General features: G+C 32.9%; 1 protein-coding gene across 9 annotated transcripts in view; it reads right to left on the reverse strand.

The window, feature by feature from the left end:
- Positions 1 to 1,224: 1,224 nt before the first annotated feature.
- The window catches only part of LOC143243866 (putative protein phosphatase 2C T23F11.1), a 38,374-nt gene continuing 16,313 nt past the window's right edge, over positions 1,225 to 23,285 (reverse strand). For all 9 annotated transcript variants that reach the window (XM_076487609.1, XM_076487606.1, XM_076487612.1 and 6 more), the window contains 5 exons: positions 18,737 to 18,810; positions 17,237 to 17,378; positions 13,106 to 13,189; positions 6,455 to 6,600; positions 1,225 to 5,590 (listed from right to left, as the gene is read on the reverse strand). In XM_076487609.1, the coding sequence (XP_076343724.1) occupies positions 5,240 to 5,590; positions 6,455 to 6,600; positions 13,106 to 13,189; positions 17,237 to 17,378; positions 18,737 to 18,810 (797 nt within the window). In that variant the 3' untranslated portion in view covers positions 1,225 to 5,239. The remainder of the gene's footprint in view (positions 5,591 to 6,454; positions 6,601 to 13,105; positions 13,190 to 17,236; positions 17,379 to 18,736; positions 18,811 to 23,285) is intronic.

Raw genomic sequence — 23,285 nt, forward strand, 5'->3', positions numbered from 1 at the left:
TAACTTAGCTGAAAGTGCATAATAGTTGAAAAGGTTTAAGCCTGCTTGTAATAAAATGGCAATCGGATATTCTCTGATAGATTGTTTAGGCAGAGTATTCACGATGAAACTTTATAGAATGAACGGCAACTGCCTGGTATGGAGACAAATGTAGAGAACAATGAAAGGCAGAAGACTTTCGAAACGTCCTCTACACTTGTGTCTCCACAACAGGCAGTTGCTGTTCATTCTACAAAGGGTTATGTTGGTAAAATTGGATTCCACCAAGGTGATATGGCTTAACAGTTCATATCACAAGAGTGGACACCTATGGCCAAAAGTGCCAGTTACAACTGTTGCTAGCTTCACTTTACTGTACAATTTTTTTAGGTCTGTGTTATGGAACATCCATTTATAATACTATTACTCCTACTACTGCCATCTATATGGCTTGTTTCTAACTTATACCTTTTCTTCAATGTAGTTATATACAAAGCTACGCAACAGGCTGTGTGTGTTCTGCTCACCACTTACACCCAACGTAGTCTTTATTAAAATGTTAATTTAAAAGCTTTTTTTTCTTTTTAAAATGGCCACCATTATGGTCAATGATATTCATTTTATACTGCATTGATGACTCTATATATTGAGCCACTGGAACACTGAGTATTTATTAATAAATAGTGAAAACAAACTCAAGTGTTGTCTTTGGTGTGAAATTAAATAGGGAAAAAATTTGTTAAAAACGTTTGAAACGTATTAATTAAAGGAAGAATTAACTTTCAATCATCTGTAACTTCTATTCAGTATCTCTTGTTGTGAAGTTTTAAATTATACAAAGTCCTATACAAACAATATATTTTGGTTTGTTTTAAATGTGACTATATCATAAATACTGTTGTTTACTATTTATACAGAAATCAACTATATGTTTGAATGTTACAAGAATGTATAAAAAACAAACTACATCACAGGAAGCATCAGACTCCTTAATACCAAAACAGTTCATCAAACATCTTTGTTTCAGAGCATACCTGATGTAGTTAAATATAAAGAAAGAGTACAAACAGGCAGAAGTTACTTCTTTAAACTGTTCAACATAAAACATGGAGAATGTACTATTATCACAACTGTGTTTATCTAAGTAAAAATGTTACTTACAACCAAACAAATAACTAATCCACAGACAGTTCCTGTTCTCCAGGAAATAGTTATCTAAACATTATGCAAATTAACTGAACAAAATTAAATTAGAAAAGTTTTATTCTCCAAATGAACAGTAAAGGGAACATTCCTAAAGTGACTTTTAAATATCCAGATTTCACAAAATGTCTTCATTCTCACCATATTAACAATAAGTCAATAAACATAAGTTCTTTCCTTTCTGGAGTTAACAGAAGTCATGGTAAGTTTATGTGGGAAAGAATGTTTATAGGTAAAAGTAAATGTTATGAAACTATGGAGGAGACTCTAAACAATGTTGAAAAATCAACCTTACCTGTTCAATCTAATTTTATAAAGTTTTACTGTCAACATGTGTATGTCAGGTTGCATCAAAGTGCACTGAGGTAGCTAACACAAGACGAGTGGGTCCATTACTTCAAGAAATGTTGTTTGTTCCAAAATACAAAACTTTTGTTGTAACTGTGCGAGACATAGAATTATCTTTTTAACATTAGTTGGATATGGTTAATGTCCATGATACTGGTCACTGTCACACAACCTGTGAGGAAATTATTTCATATTTTCTGATGATTTAAAAAAAAAATGTTTTTAGTAGAACAAGCAAATGTTTTAATGACAATACATGGACAGATAACTTTCACCACATTCTGAAGTACCATATGTCCCTGACTTCAGAACAAACCTTTCAAATCTTATGTAACTGCTTCAACAAAAATCAGAACACAACCTACTTGTGTCTGCATCTTTTATATTTAAATCTGATTAAATTTGGAGGAAAAAACAATACCTTCCAATCACTTATATAAAAAGCAAAGTGAAAAGAAAAAAATTTAATGTATCTTTTAAAACTTTAAAATTAAATGCATGCAGTTCAAATACTTGCTACCTGGCCCTTATAGAGTTAGGCTTAAAGAAGGCTGTTACTTTTTGTATTACTTCAATTTCTTGAGGTTGTCTTAAACCAGGAATAACTTTAGTTTCTCTAACAGAGAAAAACACTTATCTGGATAAGTTGGGTTTCAACAGGGAAATATAGTTATCTAACTTTGAATATTTGTACAATAACAACTGACTTATTTTTAATAAACAAACATTCTCTAGTGGTCTCTGAATAACACCTTAAGTGTTTCAAGAAACACATACACCAAATGTTAGTCACACCCTTAATTTTTCTTTAGCTAAATAAATGTATACATAAACTGTAACCAAAGTAACACCACATATAACTAGTTTAAAAACAGAAATTTGACTTTTATGTGATATAAGGTCAGACACTGGATATACTGAATGACTGTTTTTAAAATGGAAACTTAACTTTCACTTATCCATGCATAAGATAAAAACAAAACTTATCAAACTTGATTAATGACAGGTGTATTTAGACTTCTATTCTTCAGTTTAGTTTTTTAAAAGTTATAAAGTCTCTCTTATAGTTAACATATATATATCCCATTATCAGGGCTTGACATACATCCTTTGATGCTCCAGTTCATGTACATTGAAAGCATGCTAAACTGTTACCAGAATCTATACCAAGAATTAATCAAACAGACATTCAAACACATTAACTCCTAACTTTAATATATGAATCTGTAAAACATGAAATTAAAACCTTTAATTAAACAACTGTACCATTCACTTAGTGATCATGTTCTAAATGTTTTATTTTTTAATTAAACAAACCACTTCATATAGTGCATGTTTTGATAAGATTATTTTACTGTAATACAGAATACAAACAGAGAAAGTATATTTAAATCTATCATCATTTAGATACATTATGAGTTAAACTAGTAGTTACCTTAAACTATATATTAAAGTTTTTTTTCCCAGGCATTGCAGTCCTGTTATATGGTGGAAAACATGAAGCAAAAACATAGAAACCTAGGTTCTTCAACTCATGTACTTATACACAACTGATCTTCTGTTGTTTCCATACAATGAAACCCAGGAACTAACCAAACTAAACTGGCTGTCTTCCACAAACCTGACAAGCAACTGGTTTTTGACTCTAACTTATACTAGACCTCAAGTATTTAAGACAGAATAGTAAAAAAGGAAAAAGTAGTAGTGGTAGAAAGTAGGAATGTATAACAGTAACTACATTTCTATGTATAGAGAAACTAAACATAATATATACATAGTATCAGTAAAATAACAAAAACTGACAACATTCCAATTTAACACTTAAATCTTTTGAAGAACCAAAATTATATTTTATGATTACAGTTAAGGGATACAAAAATACACAGATTTTATATTAAGAAATGTGTTCTGTTGTTACTGACCACGACGTCTTTCCAACTACGATACATCTCAGGCAGGTAAGCTTATATTTAGTGTTTTCATGGTATCCAAGTTAACATGTTCTTAGTAGTATATAAAATAGGAAAACAAAAATGTTCCTGGTATTTTTGACTGGTAATGTACAATATACACAGTCCCTTCTGCTAGTGTTAAAATTTCCAACATAAACTAATCAGTTTACAAACAGTTTCCAAAGTAACAAAATGTTTCTTTAGTGATTGATTGTACCATTTTAGTAATTTTCTACACACACACACACACACACACATGCTTGTGTGTGAAAAGGATAAAATTGTTTATGCATCTATATTTAATTATTACAGCAACTGCTTTAAACTAAGCACTTATCACAATCGTAGTTACAATAAGCCAGTAATCACATACAAACTAAACATCAGCTATTTTAGAACTAAAACCATATATTTAATTATCTATTTAGTGCAGTGACAAAAAATTAATCATTTCTCCACAAGGTACAAGGAGAGTACTAGAAAACACCGTTAAAGCAGCACCAGAAACGTACACATACTTTACAAGACAGTCGTTGGCTTTTACGATATTCAGACTCTTGTATTTCAGCATAAATAAAAAAACAGTTTTTAATCAAGTATTATTATATATATATATATTTTTCAATCTAAATAAATACAATTAAATACTCTTCGGTTTTTGTTGGGTTTTTTTTATAGCTAATAGAGTCCCAATAAAAGTAGTATTTGTTTCATTTTAATGAAAGGTAGGGATGGGACAAACAGTAGTTTTGATTCTGGATAGTAACTGTGGTCATCCTATTGAAAATTTATTGTATGTGTGAAATATTACTTCATTATAAAGTATTGAACTTATTACTTTGTCACACTTGCTGAAAATTTAATAAGGATATACAGTACCATATGAGAGAGTGGCCATTTCAGGCACTTCAAGGTGATGTGGCACTTAGCAACACAAGTCAATTTGAACTTTACCACTTGTGGTATTTGATGGTAAAGTATCTGATGTACATGTTTATTTAAACGACGTAATGAGTATGTCCACTACAACTACCAAATCTCCCACTCTTTAAAACTGGAGAAAACAGTATTTAGTGTGAGCTAGATCATGCAATACCTGTTACGTTTCACATATGTACAAGCAATATAATGCCTACATAAAGATACAAGATAATCCATTGATGGAAATCCTATCTGATTACTCAATTCATTGCAAAATTAATATCCAATCAGATTGGATTTGACCTGATAGAGTAAGATCCGACTGGATTGGATATTTGTCCCATCCCTAATAAGCTCAATTAAATGAAACCTAAATGATAAGATTTACTGTTAATAAAACAAACACACAACATTTTGGTTGTTAACATTAGTTCAAATATCAAGAATACATATTTTAATTTTCAAATTACCTTTTCTTCCCAGCAAACTGACTTATAAAACCTCTTCTGAGACCATAAGTAATTATAATAGATTAACATGCAATTAATAACATTTTTCTCTTAATAACTGTTTGTTTTTTTCCAGTGCTGTTAGGTGGCCAGATGGAGTACTATACAAAAGAAGAATACCAGTCATCCTTCATGGCACACGCCTACTAGTTACCAGCCAAAACTATTAGTTCAATGGCATAAATTCTGTTTTCTCGTCACAGAAACGGATAGTTAAAAAGAAATTCTTCACTGAAATGGCTATATGAACAGCTAGCTTAATAGCAGTCATCTTGGTTGCTGTGCAGTTTCGATTGAATGCCATAATATTCCAAGCTACTAATGAAATCATGCCACAGCCACATGCCCATCCTCCAAGTCAGACAAGCAGGTTTCAGGGGTAGTGTTTGAAACATGGCCACCAGATGTCAGTACTTGACTATGTTCTTCTTTTTCGCTTGCCATGTCAGCCAACTTGCCAACCGATTGCTGCCGGTCTTGTGAACAGTCATCATCTTCTGGCTCTGGCGTTGACTCGCCATCGGTCAGAGCAGAAGGAGACCGTTGACACTTTGCAGCAAGTTCCTCAAAACTGCTTGACTGAAGAAGACAAACCAAAATAACAGTCATGTTGTCACAACCAAGTCCACCCATTTGGCAGTCAGGAGCTAGACACTGTGTCAACAGTTCTTCACATATCTAAAGCAGAAACATGAAATGCTCCTCTACATAAAAATTTTTTCAACCCAAACCAGCTGTTTTTACATATATAAAGTCTTGTGTTTGATTCAAGCATAAGAACCAATGCAATAAAACAGTAAAAAAAAAGTACAACACCTAATTCTATACTAAAATTCTGTCTAAAATAAATCATAGCATATTTTTCATGTTACCCAAGGTGAAAGAATAAAACAAAAAATAACACATATAACCTTATACTGAAATCTTGTCACAGAACAAAATGATGAATTATAAATATACTGGTTACAGAACACTGTAAAAGGTGCAATTCCAGAAAGATAATTGTGGATAACTTTACAGTTTAGAGAAAAATATCTTAGGTTTTTGACTACCAATACCTGTTGTAGCTGGCTGTGAATATTGTTATAAAGTAAACATTTCATTTTAGTATTGCAGAAATTAAAAAGTAGTCAGTACATCATATTGTACAATGCAAGACAATAAATTCACCCAACCAATAAATATTTTATAGTTATTAAACTTAAATATAATACTACAGTTATAAAAACCCACCCTGACCATTAATTCAGTTGCTTATCCAGAACCACTTGCATTTAAAATAGAACTTTTTGTATGCACTTGTATTTCTGAAACTACAAACTTTTCAGAGTTCTAAAAATTATTTATCTATTTGCTTTATAAAGCACAATTTAAATTCAAGTTTAATCCTCTAAATGGCTGATGGAAACCAGTGATGATTAATTTTATTGTTACATACAAACACACCTTATACTTGTGTACATATAAACTGTATGGAAAAACCAATCTATCTGACATTTACTGCTACTTGAGTTATCAATCAATTTCTTACTGATGCCTTACATGTTCCGGTTCCATTTTTGCAGCAATTCTTGTTCGTACAAAATCTACAACTTCTTCATTGGTCATCACATCCCAAATACCATCACATGCCAGGATGATGAACTCGTGGTCAGAGGTTATTTCTCTCACGACAACATCTGGATAAGCTGTTCAGACAATGCCATGTAAATCAAATTACTTTAATGCACTGTGTGTGTGTGTGTGTGTGTGTGTGTGTGTGTGTGTGTGTGTGTGTGTACACAAAACTGACAGTAACTTGTCCTTAATCTTAAAAAATACAACTCTATGAACTAAAAAGGTACAGAACTAAATTCATTCACAATATTACAAGAGGATTCTGCTCCTGCCAGTCTATATACATAAGTTATATTTGACAAATAACCAGTGTATATTTTAGAATATAATTTAAATGAGTCTTGAACACATTCTACCATTGTCAGAAGAACTTGGACTTAACCTTTTAATAAAGTTTCTATATTCACTTATAATACACATGTCAAAAATCTTAAACTTAAGTACTTTCAAAAAGCACATTCAATAAAATACCTATAGTTGTAAACAGATTAAAAACTGTCAAAACATGTCAGCAAATATCATGACCAGGTACTAACTACATCTAACTAACTAACAGTACAGGTACACTTCTGTTACTCAACATCACCACTTGGTACTAACTACATCTAACTAACTAACAATACAGGTACACTTCTGTTACTCAACATCACCACTTGGTACTAACTACATCTAACTAACTAACAATACAGGTACACTTCTGTTACTCAACATCACCACTTGGTACTAACTACATCTAACTAACTAACAATACAGGTACACTTCTGTTACTCAACATCACCACTTGGTACTAACTACATCTAACTAACTAACAATACAGGTACACTTCTGTTACTCAACATCACCACTTGGTACTAACTACATCTAACTAACTAACAATACAGGTACACTTCTGTTACTCAACATCACCACTTGGTACTAACTACATCTAACTAACTAACAATACAGGTACACTTCTGTTACTCAACATCACCACTTGGTACTAACTACATCTAACTAACTAACAGTACAGGTACACTTCTGTTACTCAACATCACCACTTGGTATTAACTACATCTAACTAACTAACAGTACAGGTACACTTCTGTTACTCAACATCACCACTTGGTACTAACTACATCTAACTAACTAACAGTACAGGTACATTTCTGTAACTGAACAACATCACCACTTGGTATTAACTACATCTAACTAACTAACAGTACAGGTACATTTCTGTAACTGAACAACATCACCCAGTATTAACTACATCTAACTAACTAACAGTACAGGTACATTTCTGTAACTGAACAACATCACCCAGTATTAACTACATCTAACTAACTAACTAACAGTACAGGTACATTTCTGTAACTGAACAACATCACCCAGTATTAACTACATCTAACTAACTAACTAACAGCACAGGTACATTTCTGTAACTGAACAACATCACCCAGTATTAACTACATCTAACTAACTAACAGTACAGGTACATTTCTGTTACTCAACATCACCACTTGGTATTAACTACATCTAACTAACTAACTAACAGTACAGGTACACTTCTGTTACTCAACATCACCACTTGGTATTAACTACATCTAACTAACTAACAGTACAGGTACACTTCTGTTACTCAACATCACCACTTGGTATTAACTACATCTAACTAACTAACAGTACAGGTACACTTCTGTTACTCAACATCACCACTTGGTATTAACTACATCTAACTAACTAACAGTACAGGTACACTTCTGTTACTCAACATCACCACTTGGTATTAACTACATCTAACTAACTAACAGTACAGGTACACTTCTGTTACTCAACATCACCACTTGGTATTAACTACATCTAACTAACTAACAGCACAGGTACATTTCTGTAACTGAACAACATCACCCAGTATTAACTACATCTAACTAACTAACAGTACAGGTACACTTCTGTTACTCAACATCACCACTTGGTATTAACTACATCTAACTAACTAACTAACAGTACAGGTACACTTCTGTTACTCAACATCACCACTTGGTATTAACTACATCTAACTAACTAACTAACAGTACAGGTACATTTCTGTAACTGAACATCACCACCCAGTATTAACTACATCTAACTAACTAACAGTACAGGTACATTTCTGTAACTGAACATCACCACCCAGTATTAACTACATCTAACTAACTAACAGTACAGGTACATTTCTGTAACTGAACAACATCACCACTTGGTATTAACTACATCTAACTAACAGTACAGGTACATTTCTGTAACTGAACATCACCCAGTATTAGCTACATGTAACTAACTAAGAGTACAGGTACATTCCTGTAACTGAACAACATCACCACCCAGTATTAACTACATCTAACCAACAGTACAGGTACATTTCTGTAACTGAACAACATCACCACCCAGTATTAACTACATCTAACTAACTAACAGTACAGGTACACTTCTGTTACTCAACATCACCACTTGGTATTAACTACATCTAACTAACTAACAGTACAGGTACACTTCTGTTACTCAACATCACCACTTGGTATTAACTACATCTAACTAACAGTACAGGTACATTTCTGTAACTGAACATCACCCAGTATTAGCTACATGTAACTAACTAAGAGTACAGGTACATTCCTGTAACTGAACAACATCACCACCCAGTATTAACTACATCTAACCAACAGTACAGGTACATTTCTGTAACTGAACAACATCACCACCCAGTATTAACTACATCTAACTAACTAACAGTACAGGTACACTTCTGTTACTCAACATCACCACTTGGTATTAACTACATCTAACTAACTAACTAACAGTACAGGTACATTTCTGTGACTGAACAACATCACCCAGTATTAACTACATCTAACTAACTAACTAACAGTACAGGTACATTTCTGTGACTGAACAACATCACCCAGTATTAACTACATCTAACTAACTAACTAACAGTACAGGTACATTTCTGTAACTGAACAACATCATCCAGTATTAATTACATCTAACTAACTAACTAACAGTACAGGTACATTTCTGTGACTGAACAACATCACCCAGTATTAACTACATCTAACTAACTAACTAACAGTACAGGTACATTTCTGTAACTGAACATCACCACCCAGTATTAACTACATCTAACTAACTAACTAACAGTACAGGTACATTTCTGTAACTGAACAACATCACCCAGTATTAACTACATCTAACTAACTAACTAACAGTACAGGTACATTTCTGTAACTGAACAACATCATCCAGTATTAACTACATCTAACTAACTAACTAACAGTACAGGTACATTTCTGTAACTGAACAACATCATCCAGTATTAACTACATCTAACTAACTAACAATACACATATTTTTGTTACTGAACATCATTACATGGTATTAACTACATCTAACTAACTAACAGTACAGGTACATTTCTGCAGAGATGCCAACTATTTCAAATGACTGAGCATAATGATTGTAGACAGAGCCCTTTATCATTTGCAGCTACTAGACCTGACCAATGTCTCTAAGCTGTTTTTTATTATTATTATTATTATAACTATTATTATTTATTACTGCCATAGATAGCTCATTTATGATTGTGTTTTGTGTATTTAATAACTAAATTAAAAAAAAAACTCTTTTAAAATTGTCTTATTCAGTTCAGAGTAACAAACATACTGGTAAAACAACATTGAACATGCACAAACAGTAAGCAGAAAAAGCCATTGTGTGAGGACTAGTTTATATCATGTTTATGACTCTGGAACGTCTCTGTATGATAGGGAGTTATAACAACATTGTCCATTTGACAACATAAACATCTTGTGTTTTATAATACTGCTCAAAACTGAGGTGCTCAAGTTTGCTCTGAACTTGCTTTTGTTTTTAGTCACTAAACTAAATATCCTTTCACTGTCAGCATTAGAATGAGATATTTTAAGAATTCCAAGCATAACCCTACACAGAATGCCATACTTCTGGTTGCCATTTCCATCCTTAACAGTAGACAGCTGAACCCAAAACTTGTCAACATTCAACTGAAGGACAGTTTCTGAGAAAGTATCAATTTGATAGTTCAAATATTGCCCTTCCTACTTGTCAATAGTGTCGTACTCATGTGTATTGACAAGGACAGGATACCTGTCTGTGAAGAAGTGAAGAGAAGAGAAATCTTTGCTGACTTTCAGTTTTGGATCAGCAACCTCTGTGAGAATCAGAAGTTCATCATTTAGAGGGAAATGTTTCATCATGTAATTTGTAGCTGCAATATAGTATTTCTTGACACTGGTGTAGAAGCTGATCAGGTCCAGGTCCTTTTCATATTTAACAATGTATTCCTTGGTAGCATTTCCACAAAAACTGCCTCATCAGATTTGTGTAATGATTCATTGTTGTAGTCAAGTTCAGTTATGTTGCCTTCAAGATATTCTGGCTTGATGTATCTGACAAGTATATTTTTAACTTGTGTAATCAGAGTTCTATGCATAATGTGTATGCAAGGTTCTTCTCTTTGCAATATCAAATTGGCTTGCTCAAATAGAGGAATTGCAGACTGAAGAAAAAGACAAAATAACAAGTTCATTTTGTTGTCCAAGAAAACTGTTAACTTATCTAACTTGCTCTGCGCATAACTTTTCTTGGTTACTTCCTTGCTAGCTTTCGTTTTCTTTTTTTTCATTGATTGTCCCATTGTACAAGGTCAGACTGCCTAAACATATATTGAGTTATATCAAATGTTTCTTTGTCTGCTTTTGGAAACTGATGTCTTGTGTCCCTGTGTGGCTGGGAGAGTGTCTTGGCTGTGTCCCTGTGTGGCTGAGAGGATATCCTGACTGTTAAAGTCTTGTTGCCTGAATGAGCTGCACATTTAGATCCTTTTGAATCTAGTTTTTCCTTTTCACAGAGAAAATACTTCTTGAATGGCTTCCACATGTCCAATATTCTGTTGAGACACACCCCAAGTGATAGCCATCTTGTGTTAACAAGTTGTAGAATTTTTCTTGTTTCTTTGTCATACAATCCTTGAGACTCTTTGAAATGTTGTTTTCTACTAGCACTTTTGTCCAGAAAATAGTAGATATCTATCAATATATCAGAAAATGGGCAGGGCAGTTCTCTGGAAGCTTTCTGAGCAGCAATATTCATGAGGTGACAGGCACAGTCCATGAAGTAAATGCTAGGCTGTCATCTTGAGATGTGTACCATCACACCTTTACCTATACCAGAAATGACTAAGGCATTGTCTGAAGAAAAACTAAGTTTTCCCATGGAATTTTCCTCTTTGTCAGTTCATGGTCCAAAAGCTTGAAAATATTCTCTCCCATTGAAGCTTCTTTCCATTCTACCATTGTCAAAAGAGAACAAACAATTTTTCCAAGCAAAGGGTCAAGATATCGTACAACCACTGGATACAGTTTTGAGTCATCCATGACTGTGGATCCATCTGTGGCTAAACTGTAAACACTGTTAGTAAGTATGCTTAAAGTCATTTTGACTGTAGTTTTGGTTCTAGCACAGCCATATTTTTTTGCTGTCTGGGAACATTTTTCTGAATAGATGTACTGCATGATCGGCTACAGCTAGGGGTAAATTATGAGCAACAACGAATTGCGTGAACATCACTTCTGCATTTATGGTTTCATATTCTGAATTCTTACTCATAAATGTTGTTATTTGCATCATTTTTGTCTTCGCATCAGCCTTTTGTTGGCGAGATGCCGATTTTGTATGTCTGGAACAATCGTTTATCCCGCCATGTACAACAGAAAAATTGATGTGACAAACTGTACAAAACGCATGACTGTCACTGACTTTTGATGCAATGACCGGATATTTTGCATTATACTCTTTCCTAAATTTTTGATCCACAGTTTTAGTCCTTTTAGATTTGCTAGAAACAAGACAATCTGATGAACAAGGTCTCTTTTTTCCATCTCGTGAACGATCGCATTGGTGTTTCTATGCCACTTAGAAAATGAGAAATACCCATCTACTTAAGCGCTGATTGGCTGACAAGCACTGATGACGTAACTATGGATTCTCTCATGTACCCAGTACAGAGAAGCACCGCACTCAAACTGTTGGTAGATGTCGTAGATACAAATATTTTTTATTATTTCAAGCACAAACATGATTATTGCAAGTAGCCATTTGGACTGTCTTTTATTTATTATAAAATTTTATTTGTATCTCAATAGAAATTTTCTTTTCACCCCTTTCAAGCCCTGATGGAACAAATTATCACTTTATTGTATAGGCCTATATAATATATAATAATTTGGGAGTTGCAACAAGTCGTAATATTTGTCTGTATGAGCGTATAGTCGTAATATATACACCAAAACGTAATGATTACGCTCAAATCGTAATGGTTGGCATCTCTGTTTCTGTTACTGAACATCATCACCTAGTATTAACTATATCTAACTAACTAACAATACAGGTACATTTCTGTTACTGAACATCCTCACCCAGTATTAACTATATCTGAGTAACGATACACCTTGTTTGACTGTCTACATTTCTCTAATGCCATCTATTTCCTAGTTAGTTAAATCTGCTACTGATTTTACTCACCTGTGACAATCTGTTCTTCTGGTGTCTTCTTATCATTTCTCTTGAACACAAAGTCTCCTAGAGCTCTAGACAATGCCAGGTTACCTGAATAGAATAAGATTCCTCCTATTAATAAGTAGTGTCCTTTTATGTATGAACAAATTAAACATTCCAACAACTTTATTTACTGTGTCAAACTTCCTACTCAAACATAATATAGATCATGATATGTTATACCTTACATAATATTTAATTAAATGTTAGTATTTAGAATGATGTACAGTTTGTCTGTAGTGTTCAATGTGAAGATCCTGATATGTCTACATAATAATTACGTTTCAGTGGAAACAGTTTTAGTAACACAAGGTTATCTCAGGTCCATCTTCTTTGTGACAGAGACAACAGTAACATGTTTAAAACCATAATAAAAGGGTGTTTAAATGACTAAAACCATTAGCTAACTATGAAATGTTGTAAATAATACAACTAAATAAACCATCAAGAAGCTACAGGCAGTTATGAGAAACCAGATAAACCATGAAGACCTACAGAGAGTTTTAATGAACTAGACAAACCATTAAGAACTGTATAACAAAATAAATAAACCATTAAGAACTATATAAGAAAATAAATAAACCATTAAGAACTATATAAGAAAATAAATAAACCATTAAGAACTATATAAGAAAATAAATAAACCATTAAGAACTATATAAGAAAATAAATAAACCATTAAGAACTATATAACAAAATAAATAAACCATTAAGAACTATATAACAAAATAAATAAACCATGAAGAACTAAAAAATGTAGCAAAAAACTAAAATAAACTCCTAAAAACAGTGAAGGCAGTGAGAAACCAAATAAACCATTAAAATGCAAGCTGAGTAAACCATTGAAGTTTACAGTATGTGACAAAAAACTAAATTATAAATTTGGTTTCACACCCATAATACTATTAATCTAGGTGATTTTACTTTTTCAATCAAAAACAAAAACAGCTATGTGTAATTAGTGAAATGAGGTTCAGCTGTGAAATACAGAATATTACCTCTCCCCAAACCTTGTTGTACGTACAAGAGAAAAGTCTGGTGTTCTTTGATATGTTTAGACAACAGACCACCATGTGATTGCTTTGTTGTTTTCCATACATCATACTACCATATGGTTATTTCGTTGTTTTCCATACATCATACTACCATATGGTTATTTCGTTGTTTTCCATACATCATACTACCATATGGTTATTTCGTTGTTTTCCAGATGTTAGATTTTTTTTTTTGTCTTCTGAATACTGAACCATCATTTGCTATTTAAATGTTTTTCAGATGTCAAATCAATCGTGTGGTTGTTTGATGCATTCCAGACATTAGACCACAATGTCGTTATGTCCCAGACGTCATATCATCATGTAGTTGTTTCATGGTGTTCTGAATACTGAACTACGATGTGGTTGTGTCAATTATTTCAAGATGTAGATTATTGTGTGGTTGTATTGGTGTGTTTCAGATGTTGAATCACCCTATGGTTGTCTTGATGTGTTCCAGATTAAAGATATTGTTTTACAATTGTTAGTTTGACAAACTTGGTTGTGTAACTGTACAAGACATTTATTGTGTTTTCTTATATATTGTTATCTATACTTTACTAGTATTACTGATGTCACAGTATTCAAATGTTCATTATTTTTCTTGTTACCTTAAATGAATATTGTTGCATTACAATGATTCTCACATAGTTTAGAGAAAGTCTGAGGCTACGGTTGGGCAATATGTAAATAGAGAAAGTTAAAATCAAGTAAAGAGTAAAGTGTATATGGTTCAGTCTCAAAACTAGTGAAGTGATTAGCCATAACATGTGATATTTTAAAGTAAGTTTACCATTTCAATAAAAATAATAATAATTTGTCTTCCAAAAAGGTGTTCAGAAGTAAATGAACCTGTCTGTGTAGACTTTTGACAGGAAAAGGTAATTATTTAGAATTTGAGATACAACTGTAATATCCACAGTATAAAGAATTTTTGTATGAACGCTTGACTTGTTTTGAATGTTATTTTAAAACAAGTGAATTGTGTACTGTCTCTCTATTGTAAAAGTTACTGCTAACAAACCTACTGTATACTAATCCTTAGCTCACACGTACATAAAACCATGACGACATCAAGACTACACAAGGTTGGCTTGATGTGTTTAAAATGTCAAACCACCATGTGCTTTTAAATTTTCTTACACATGTATACTAGTTAAGTTGTATGAAAATTTGATGTCCATATCAAATTTGGTGTGGTTCATTTTTACTTGTGTAATACTTTTAGAAAGTTGCCTCAATGAACATAGACATGTATCTAGTTACAATGAGTTATGACTTAGTGTTATTTTTAGGATGTATATTTTACTTGTTTATGCCATTTTGAATGTTACTGGTACAATATAATAATTTCTATGTAGTAGCTTACACACATAAATAGAAGAATGAATTTTTATTTTTCCTGTGCATTCACTTCTTGAAATGTATGATGAATGTCTTCTTAACAATAAATAGTGATCATAAGCAGAAAATTCTGAACAGTAATTTGCTCATGTAGATACATAAATGAATGTGGTTGGCTGCATTATGACATCACTTGGTTTCACAGAAAATTCCCTTGACACTTTGCAATATTGATGACTGAATGTAGCAGAAACAAAAAGGTACAAAGACTTTAAAAAGTGAATAATTTTCAAAGAATAACATTTTTCCATCAATACAATGCAAAAAATATATATATAGAAAGAAAAGGCACAGACAAGATGATTGTAAGTTTTATCAGTGAGAAATATGTTAGAAGAAACACTGATCTGGTAATAATATAAAAACCAAACTACTTCATTATATGGAAGGTGCACTTGAGAAATATCTTAGAAGGAATATTGATCTGGTAATAATATAAAAACCAAACTACATTATATGGAAGGTGCACTTGAGAAATATCTTAGAAGGAACACTGATCTGGTAATAATATAAAAACCAAACTACTTCATTATATGGAAGTTGCACTTGAGAAATATCTTAGAAGGAACACTGATCAGGTAATAATATAAAAACTAAACTACATTATATGAAAGGTGCACTTGAGAAATACCTTAGAAGGAACATTGATCTGGATAATATAAAAACTAAACTACTTCATCATATGGAAGGTGCACTTGAGAAATACCTTAGTAGGAACACTGATCAGGTAATAATATAAAAACTAAACTACTTCATTATATGGAAGGTGCACTTGAGAAATACCTTAGAGGGAACACTGATCTGGTAATAATATAAAAACTAAACTACTACATTATATGGAAGGTGCACTTGAGGAATACCTTAGAAGGAACACTGATCTGGTAATTATATAAAAACTATACTTCATTATATGGATGGTCCTCTTGAGAAATACCTTAGAAGGAACACTGATCTGGTAATTATATAAAAACCAACCTACTTCATTATATGGAAGGTGCACTTGAGAAATACCTTAGAAGGAACACTGATCTGGTAATTATATAAAAAATTAACTACATTATATGGATGGTCCACTTGTGAAATACCTTAGAAGAAACACTGATTTGATAATCATATGAAAACTACTACATTATATGGAAGGTGCACTTGAGAAATACCTTAGAAGGAACACTGATTTGATAATCATATGAAAACTAAACTACTTCATTACATGGATGGTCCACTTGTGAAATATCTTAGAAGAAATGCTGATTTAAGTTTAAAGTTTTTCAATGCTCTTTTTTAAAAATTTTTGTTTTCACAATGCAAACCACAATGTATAGCCATCTCTAATTGTACACCAACACTTGGATAAGTTACTTGTATCTGACTCAGTTGTGTAGTTTCCTAAGCAATCTTCATAGTTCACTCAACACACGAGAGTGCTCCAGCAGGACACAATCTCCTACTCCTCAGATTCACAGTCTAACTCTTCATCTACTCATGTTTGAAATGTCCGTATAGCAGTGTCAGAAGTGGTAATACAATACAACTGGACTTGAAGGGGTTCAAATGCACTGTGAACAGTTATTACTACTTGAAGTTCAACATTTACACTTTCTGTTTAATAATACATTTAAACGTTTCTCAAATTGACAATTATACAAAGAGAACTGTTTACCGTTCACTCTGTTGAATTCAACCCAACCACCTGCTGCAATAATCCTATTGGTTTCAGCTTCATTTCCAGGTTTATGGTCGTATGACAACTGCTGAACTTGTCCAGCGACACTAGCTACTGCTCTAGAGTCTCCAACATTACCCTGTAACAATAAACGGTCTTCTGGAATTATACACAACACGTAAATCACATTTTCTTACAAACTCACAAGTGTTTCATATTAACTTTACAACTGTTCAAACAAACACTCACACACACAAACAAACAATATTTATAACCACCTCTTTAACCTCACATCTCCTTTGTGTATGTAAACAATAAGCCTAATTACAAGGTTATGAAACTGTTACAAGAACACACCAGCACTTTCCATGTCTGGAAATGTACCGAGATAATCTTGAAAACAAAATAAAATATACATGTTATTGACAATTGTTTTAGGTCATTTCCAAAAGCTGAAAACATAAAATTGTACACTACCGATTAGTTTTCACACTAATCACCAATTTGTACACTAATATTTAGCTAGCAATGTTTTTTTATATAACAGCTTCAAAAATTAATCCAACAAATATAGTTACTGCATATCTCCAAAAAGCACAACTGCTCTTTGTTTTATAAAAATGTTTCTCTAAGATTAATACCTGCAACTATTTAGAATAATTTTATCAATTTTATAAACCACTAATTAATGTGTTGCAGGAATGTTCACTGTTAATAACAAGACCCCACAACATAATCACTAACTACAAGTGTAACTGTAAGACCTACACAACAAGACCCTAAAAGTTAATTACTACCAACGTAACTAAGCTCTACACAGGAACAACACCCCACAATTTAATCACTAATTACCAATGTAACTGTAAGACCTACACCCTAACAAAACCATACAACTAAATCACTAACTGCAACTGTAACTGTAAGACCTGCACCTTATTCAATAACTACCAGTGTAACTGTTAGATCTACACACTAACAAGACCCTACAACTTAATCACTAACTGTGAATGTAACTGTAAGACCTACACAGAAACAAGGCCCTACAACTTAATCACTAAGTACCAATGTAACTGAAAGACCTACACAGAAACAAGGCCCTACAACTTAATCACTAAGTACCAATGTAACTGAAAGACCTACACATAAACAAGACCCTACAACTGAATCACTAACTGCAAATGTAACTGGAAGACCTACACCTTATTCAATAACTACCAATGTAACTGTAAGATCTACACACTAACAAGAACCTACAACTTAACCACTAACTGCAAATGTAACTGTAAGACCTACACCTTAATCACTAACTACCAGTGTAACACCTACACAGAAACAAGACCCTACAACTTAATCACAAACTATCAATGTAACAGTAAGACCTACACAGAAACAAGACCCTACAACTTAATCACTAACTACCCATGTATCTGTACGACTTACACAATAAAAAGACCCTACAACTTAATCACTAACTACCCATGTATCTGTACGACTTACACAGTATATTTTGTTGTCTTTCAGCAACACCACAACTGCAGTCGTTCCAGCCAACTCATCTTTCATAGTTTCATCTGAAAGTACATTAAATTTATGTATTCAAACATAATTAAAATTTGTCACTCGTCAATCTCAACTGAAAAGCATATACTCAATCATATCAGAAGTAATAAACTTGTTGCTCATACGATTAGCACAAATAGATACATTAATTAACATACAAAGTTTCTTTATCAAATGACATGCATGGTGTATTACCAGTAATTACTAAGGTGATCCTTAAATGAAGATAAAATTTTAAACTGTAAACTCTCACACTTTAGATCTGTTTGAATGTACAATAAAACTTAGCATCTTAAGTGTTACTAAAGGCTTTGCAAAATATTTAGAATAAGATTTCATAGCCTGTTGAGTGTGTTACAAGATCACAATAAAACTTAATACTTTATTCTTTCTTTGAAGTTATTCCTATCTTACCAAAGAACAAAATATAATAAAATAAAAAACCAGTTTCTCATAGCAAAATTAAAATGTCAATGTAACCCATGTCCATTACTTTAATGTCTCGGTTAGTAATCACTGTCAATGTGACCCACATTCATTAGTTAGTAACTATTGCCAATATAACCCACATTCTGAACATCACGACCAAGGATCTTGGCAGTAGAAGCAAGCACGAGTGTTGCACTTATGTATGACAGCTTGGTTCTGCCTACAGTAACAGATAGCTTGGAATCTGTGCTACTTTGTCTTGCTATGTTTTTAGGATGAGAAGAAGATGGTTCTTGTATCATTCTGTTTCTCCCTGTAAAATCATCCTCTGTATTGTCTTTCTTGTTATTGTCTTCTCTCCAACCATCTTTCAGCAAGTTGTTTCTCTCTTTGTTACCATCTCCAAATTCATCATTCTTTTCTTTCTTTGCTCTCAACTTCTTCATAGTAAGTATGTTGTTAACCAAGCCAACACATTCTTAATGTCCTTTCCCTATCTTTCCAAGGAGATATTCTCTGTCTTTCAGTATCCTGATTGGTGCAATGCCATCTTGATGAAGAACATCAAACAGGTCTGCTTCATTTGTTATGTGCATCTTTCTCTAGTGGAATTTTTTTTTAGCTTTCCCTAGTTTCCAAGAGTGTTTCAAGCTGTTTGATAGCATGCTGTTCAGGTCATATTGGATTTCTAGCTTTGTTCTAGAATGAGAAAACTTTTCTGCTGACAGCTGTTCCACTTTCATAGATTGCTTTGTTTCAAAGTCTAGTGATGATAAAAAGAAACTAACACAAAACCTTTTTTAAGGTTAATTTTCTTCCTGTTATTTTTGGTTATTCTGTTTCTAATAAGAACAACAAAGCCTTACTTCCAGATGATGCTGTCATTATTACTTTCATCAAAATATTATTAACAATAAGGTAGTTTTATCAGGTTGATCAAGATTTATATATCCTACAGTATAACTCACAACTTTTATCTTTTGTTTTCTCATATTCTATTGAATCTAATCTGGCTGAATATCAACACCTTAGAAAACATTTTATTCACAGGACTACCTAGAATATGATTATTTAGAACTTTGTGAAACTAAATCGAACATTTCAGAAAATTAGATATTAGCAGATATATTATGGATCTTTAAAGAACATTGTGGAAAATATAACACTCCTACGAAAAGTGGGGCCTAATAGGCCCCAGAGCAACTTGAAAGGTTATTAATATTAGGCTAATAATTTTGTATTTAAATGAAATTGCCATTTGAATCCATTAATGAATGGATTAACGAGATTCCCACTGTCCCTATCTACTATCTAGCAAAACCACAGCTAGGGGAACGGGCTTGAAGAAATCAGGACTAGAAACGTCTTTTCGTAGGAGTGTTAAGATACAAAACGAAATCAGTAAAGGTTTATAAACATGTTTTACTGTAAATAATTATTTATGCATTAGCAGGTATCCAAAACAAGCCTTCAGTTTCATTTGTAAATTATAATATATCAAAAAATACTACACAGAAATATTCTTAACATACTGTCATATTGCTATGTGTATAACCAAGTTTGATTGATACAAGAACATTCTTTACATTTCAGGTTCCACGTACCCAGATAATGAACATGAAGTGTATTAAGAAATTGTGCAGTTTTTATTTTAAATTTCTAAGTTATTGGGCAACCTCTGAATTTTAATAAAATTCTTGAAATTTTACTAAAACATTCAATTTACTTATTGGAAACATCATTAGGGTGAAAATTAGAAACTAGAAAAGACAAGAATTGCAAAATGAAAACCACCCTAATACTCACTGTGAGAACACATGTATTTAAGTCAGTGTGGACAATATTCAATGTTTCACAACTTTCTTGTTCTCAAGCATCAATAACAAAAACACAAACTCCATATAACACTTGTCTCTAAAAAACAAGCTGTGATCAGACTTTAAGATACAGCCAGATTAAGTAAATATCAAAATACTCTTCATTTTATAAATATAACAAAATAAAATTCATATAAAAATTATAATTCAAAAGGAAACAAAATGAAATAAAATTAAACACACATACACAAGAATAAAAAGAAACGTATTTAAAATTACTGTCCCAGTTATTACACTAAACATAGTAAAATGTCAAACAATGGTATTTAAAAGTACTGTTCCAGTTATATGAAACACACTAAAATGTCAAACAATGGTAATTATAAGAACTGTTTCAGTTATTATGTTAAACATAGTAAAAAGACAATGGTATTTAAATGTACTGTTCCAGTTATTATATTAAACATAGTAAAATGACAATGGTACTTAAAATTGCCATTACAGTTATTGTTCTAAACACGGTAAAATATCAATGGTATTTAAAAGTACTGTTCCAGTTACTGTATTAAAGAAAGTAAAATGTCAAACAATGGTATTTGAAAGAACTTTTCCAGTTATTACACTAAACCAGTGGTTCTTAACCTTGTTGGAGGTAACAAACCCCGGAAGTTTTGTACTTGCATTCACTGAACCCTTCGTAATTGGAAAAATAAAATATGATTTTTTCAAATTCAAAACATAAGTAGATATTTTATTAGTACACAAAATGAACCATGCATCAGTTGCACAAAATATCACTGTGTTCAAGGAACAAAACCAACAAAACATGAATTCCACACAAAAACTGAACTCAATGAATATTTACTGCAAATCAATGTGACTTTTGCAGTTGCCTTTCAGAGACAAGCTCAGAAATGCACAGCTTCACCTTAGCAAGTGCCACTCTCATATCATTTTTGCAACAAAGTCTGATCCTTTTCTTCGTTTTTATGTCTACCATCTTCGAAAAGGAATGCTCGCAAAGATATGTTGTAACAAAGAATGAATATCTCAAGGGCTTTCTTAGCAATAAGAGGGTACACTATGATTTGGTGACACGAAAACGTTGAGAGCGTTGTTGTTCTGAAAAGTTGCTGTTGAACCTGGCTCTGCTGAAGTTCAATGATTTCGTCAAGGTATTCATCATTAACATCTGCTGTTGTAACACTAAACGTGAACAGCTGTCTCACCCATGCTGGATATGACTCTCTGGTGGGGAAGTATCCATCGAGAGAATTTGCGAGCTCATCTTAGTGCATAACAATTGCTTGCTTCAGTTCCCTGGGTACAGAAATGTCTCCGAATTCAAACACATCTTCAATCTTACTTACATAGTCATTTGACGGGGAAAAGTTTGCGAAGTTATCATTCTCTGTTCATCATTTCCATAACAGTAGCTTTTTTTGAAAGCCTTCAGGTTTTCTTCTGCTTCAATGATGTTGACTCCACTGCCCTGCAACTGTTGATTGAGATGATTGAGAGCATTGAAGATATCGGCCATGTATGCCAAAATGAGAATGAACACAGATTTCTCGAAACAATCTGCATGACAATGTTGGTGCTCTTGCAAAAACAGGGCTAATTCCACATGCATAGCAAAAACACGATTCAGCCCCTTTCCTCGGGATAACCACCAAACATTAGAACAGTACAGAAGTACCTCGAATTCAGAGCCCATTCATTACACAGTTCTTTGAAGATGCGGTGCTTCAGGGCACTATTTCACACAAAGTTCACACATTCCACTACTATTTTTAATACTTCTGCCAGTTTTAAAGGCAAAGTTTTTATTGCCAATGCATGCCTGTGCAGAACATAGTACGTTACAATGATGTGTGGTGCATCGGCTTTCACCAGTGCACCAAAACCAGTTTCGTCCCTGCATGACTGGAGCTCCATCACAACAAACTGCAGAAACCATATCCCATGAAAGATCGTTGTCTCTGAAGAAGTTATCCACAAGTTTCTTCACGTCGGCTGCCTTAGTTGTTGTTGTAAGAGGCTTACAAAATAAAAATTCTTCTTTTATCTTGTCGTTCTTCACATAGCGCACAAATACAAGATGGCTTAGATTGGAAACGTCCGTCGTCTCATCAAGTTGAAGACTGAATTTTGCTGGGCTTGAAATCAGATCTGCAACTATTTGAGCCAAGATTTCATTCATGTCATCTATTCTGCTGCTAATGATGTCATTTGAAAGA

The sequence above is a fragment of the Tachypleus tridentatus genome, chromosome 2, assembly GCF_004210375.1.
Source record: "Tachypleus tridentatus isolate NWPU-2018 chromosome 2, ASM421037v1, whole genome shotgun sequence".
Taxonomy (NCBI): Eukaryota; Metazoa; Arthropoda; class Merostomata; order Xiphosura; family Limulidae; genus Tachypleus; species Tachypleus tridentatus.